Here is a 2,680-nt window from a genome sequence, read left to right on the forward strand (position 1 = left end):
TCCTCAAGCGCTTACTTGAACAGCATGCGAAATTCACACAAGCTAGGCTCATCGTCGTATTTATCACGACTTTCATGCTTCCTAAAGTAGCATGAAAATCTTCGATAACAACTTACCTTACAGGTTACCTCTACCGAACTTTTTCAAGGGAATTTACATACGATTCAGGGTAGAAGAATGCGAGAAACTTTAATATCTGCAAAACGCCGCATAGATCACTATGTGGGCATTTCTTCACACTGGTATGGACTGTCGCCATTAGGCTGGACACTTGCTAAGACGATGTGAAAGCACAGCGTAACGTAGACAGCATTTGGATAGCAAATTAGTAGCAAGTTACGTCATATAGCCCGAGGAACAACTCAACCTCTTGAAGTAATGAAAAATGAAAATACTAATTGTTACATCTCTTGTGATTGAGTCATACCTTTCCCTTTACTCTTCTTTGGCAGTAGAGTGGTATGAATGTTAGGCAGTACACCACCACTAGCTAAGGTCACTCCAGCTAAGAATTTGTTGAGTTCCTCGTCGTTGCGGACCGCCAATTGAATGTGTCTTGGAATGATTCGAGACTTCTTATGATCACGCGCAGCATTACCAGCCAACTCGAGGATCTCGGCGACCAGATATTCAAGGACTGCAGCCAAGTAGACCGGAGCGCCGGAACCAATACGTTTAGCATAGCGTCCCTTCTTGAGGTAGCGGGCTATTCTACCAACAGGGAACTGCAGACCGGCCTTAGCTGAGCGAGTCTTCGAACCAGAGGCCTTCTTCCCAGACTTACCACCACCACGACCACCTTTGCCTTTGCCGGACATCACAACAATGAACTAACTATAAGATTCGTATGTAATGAGCATGATATACCTGTATCTACTCCTACTCAACTTCTATTTCACCAGGCGAGCGAGTTCATGCCCAAGATACTCCATAGAAACTCCAATTTCGACGGTGCGCTGCTTTGAGAACTTCAATTTTGACAATGTAATTCGGGAAGTTTAATTTCGACACAGTAGCATCATTTTGATTAAATAAACGGGCGCCAGCCAACCTCGTGTCTTGGAGTACGCCGTTGTAGCTATGATTGCAAGGAAATAATCCTACACCGTTAGATTGTGTTATCTGGTAGTACTTCAAAGAAGGAAGGAGGATCACGAGTACTTCTATATTTGAAGTTTTTCTTGGGTTTCAAGTCATCCCTTGTTGCACCACTCTACTCAAGGATTGTCATACAGACTTCCTTGGGGTGGTCATAAATGAATCGAAAACCCTGCGGAAATACATTTGTAGTAACCTCCTACATCGGGCATAAGAGCCGTCATAAGTGAGGCGGCCTCGATGATACCTCAACCGTGGAGGAGCTGAGTGTTCGGGCGAGTTGCTCCTTCAAAGATACACGGATCCAAAGACCATTCCTAGGCGGGGCTTAGCATCTAAGAGATTATAATCATCTCCCGACGACGGTTGGACAATGTGTTGTAACAACACTGTTGTTGTGAGTATGAACACTGCTGCTGATGATGAACACTATCTTCCTTTATGGTGTACATGACCACCTCCTTCACTGTTGATGATGATAGGCTTTGGAATATCCTACGAGGATCCTCCCTCACCTATTTCATCGTAATGAGTGTATGACTCTAAGGGGGGTCTAGTGAGGATCCTCCTTCTTGTATTCACTACAACAGAATAAGGCTATTGACCCCGCTCATGTTGCCCTCATTCTCGACGAGCATCTCCTCGCCACCCTCACATCATCAATGCCTATGTGGTAATGTGTCCATGTTGTATTGTTGTTCTCAGTAGCAGTAATATTCCCCTTCAATTCTCTTCTTCCTCGGTCCCACGCTGCGCTCCGACAAATCGATCACTCGATCGATTTGCGTCAATCGTCGAGTTCTCGACTACCCCCACTGAGAGCTCACCACTCCTTTTGGCTCGTCATCACCTTAGAATGGCTCAAGAGCATTTACAGTTCCGCGGCGTCCTTCAGGGACATACTGATTGGGTTACCTCCATCGCCACTACGTATGAGGATCCCAAGATGGTCGTCTCCGGTTCTCGCGATAAGAAGATCATGATCTGGGAGCTCACCAACGACTCCGAGTCTGCTGGCTACCCTCGTCGTTCCCTTACTGGTCACAACCAGGCCGTCTCTGATGTGACTCTGTCTTCTGATGCCCAGTACTGCCTCTCTGGGTCTTGGGATAAGACCTTGAGGCTTTGGGATGTGTCCTCGGGTAAGACCGTCCAGACCTTCGTTGGCCACACTTCGGATGTCTTCTCCGTCGCCTTCTCCCCCGATAACAGGCAGATCGTCTCTGCTGGCCGCGATAAGTCTATCAAGATCTGGTAATAATACGGAATAGGACGATGATTAATTGTAAGTGGGCAAGTTGCATTTTCCTTCTTTTCAGGAACGCCATGGGCGAGTGCCGTCACACCATCGTTGATGACCAACACACTGACTGGGTCTCTTGCGTCCGCTTCTCCCCCTCTGCCAAGCAGCCTCTGATCGTCTCCTGCGGTTGGGATAAGCTCGTGAAGGTATGGTCTCTTGATAACGGCAAGCTCCGTATCAACCTCGCCGGCCACACTGGCGTCCTCAACAACGTGACCATCTCCCCTGATGGATCCCTCTGCGCTTCCGGTGGTAAAGATGGTGTTGCTATGTTGTGGG

At 47.6% G+C, this 2,680-nt stretch overlaps 2 protein-coding genes across 2 annotated transcripts; one reads left to right on the forward strand and one right to left on the reverse strand.

Annotated features, from left to right (window-relative positions):
• Window positions 1–401: 401 nt before the first annotated feature.
• Pmar_PMAR021482 (histone H2A.1, putative) lies at window positions 402–818 on the reverse strand (the record flags this gene model as incomplete). Its single annotated transcript, XM_002779653.1, has 1 exon — window positions 402–818. The coding sequence occupies one exon, from the start codon at window positions 816–818 to the stop codon at window positions 402–404; it is 417 nt and encodes a 138-aa protein (XP_002779699.1).
• A 1,136-nt stretch (window positions 819–1,954) lies between these two features.
• Pmar_PMAR021483 (receptor for activated protein kinase C, putative) lies at window positions 1,955–2,675 on the forward strand (the record flags this gene model as incomplete). Its single annotated transcript, XM_002779654.1, has 2 exons — window positions 1,955–2,352; window positions 2,418–2,675. Coding segments are annotated over 2 exons (656 nt in total), but the record flags the coding sequence as incomplete, so codon positions are not given.
• Between the last annotated feature and the right edge of the window lie 5 nt (window positions 2,676–2,680).

Source organism: Perkinsus marinus (assembly GCF_000006405.1).
Source record: "Perkinsus marinus ATCC 50983 genomic scaffold scf_1104296946228, whole genome shotgun sequence".
NCBI lineage: Eukaryota > Perkinsozoa > Perkinsida > Perkinsidae > Perkinsus > Perkinsus marinus.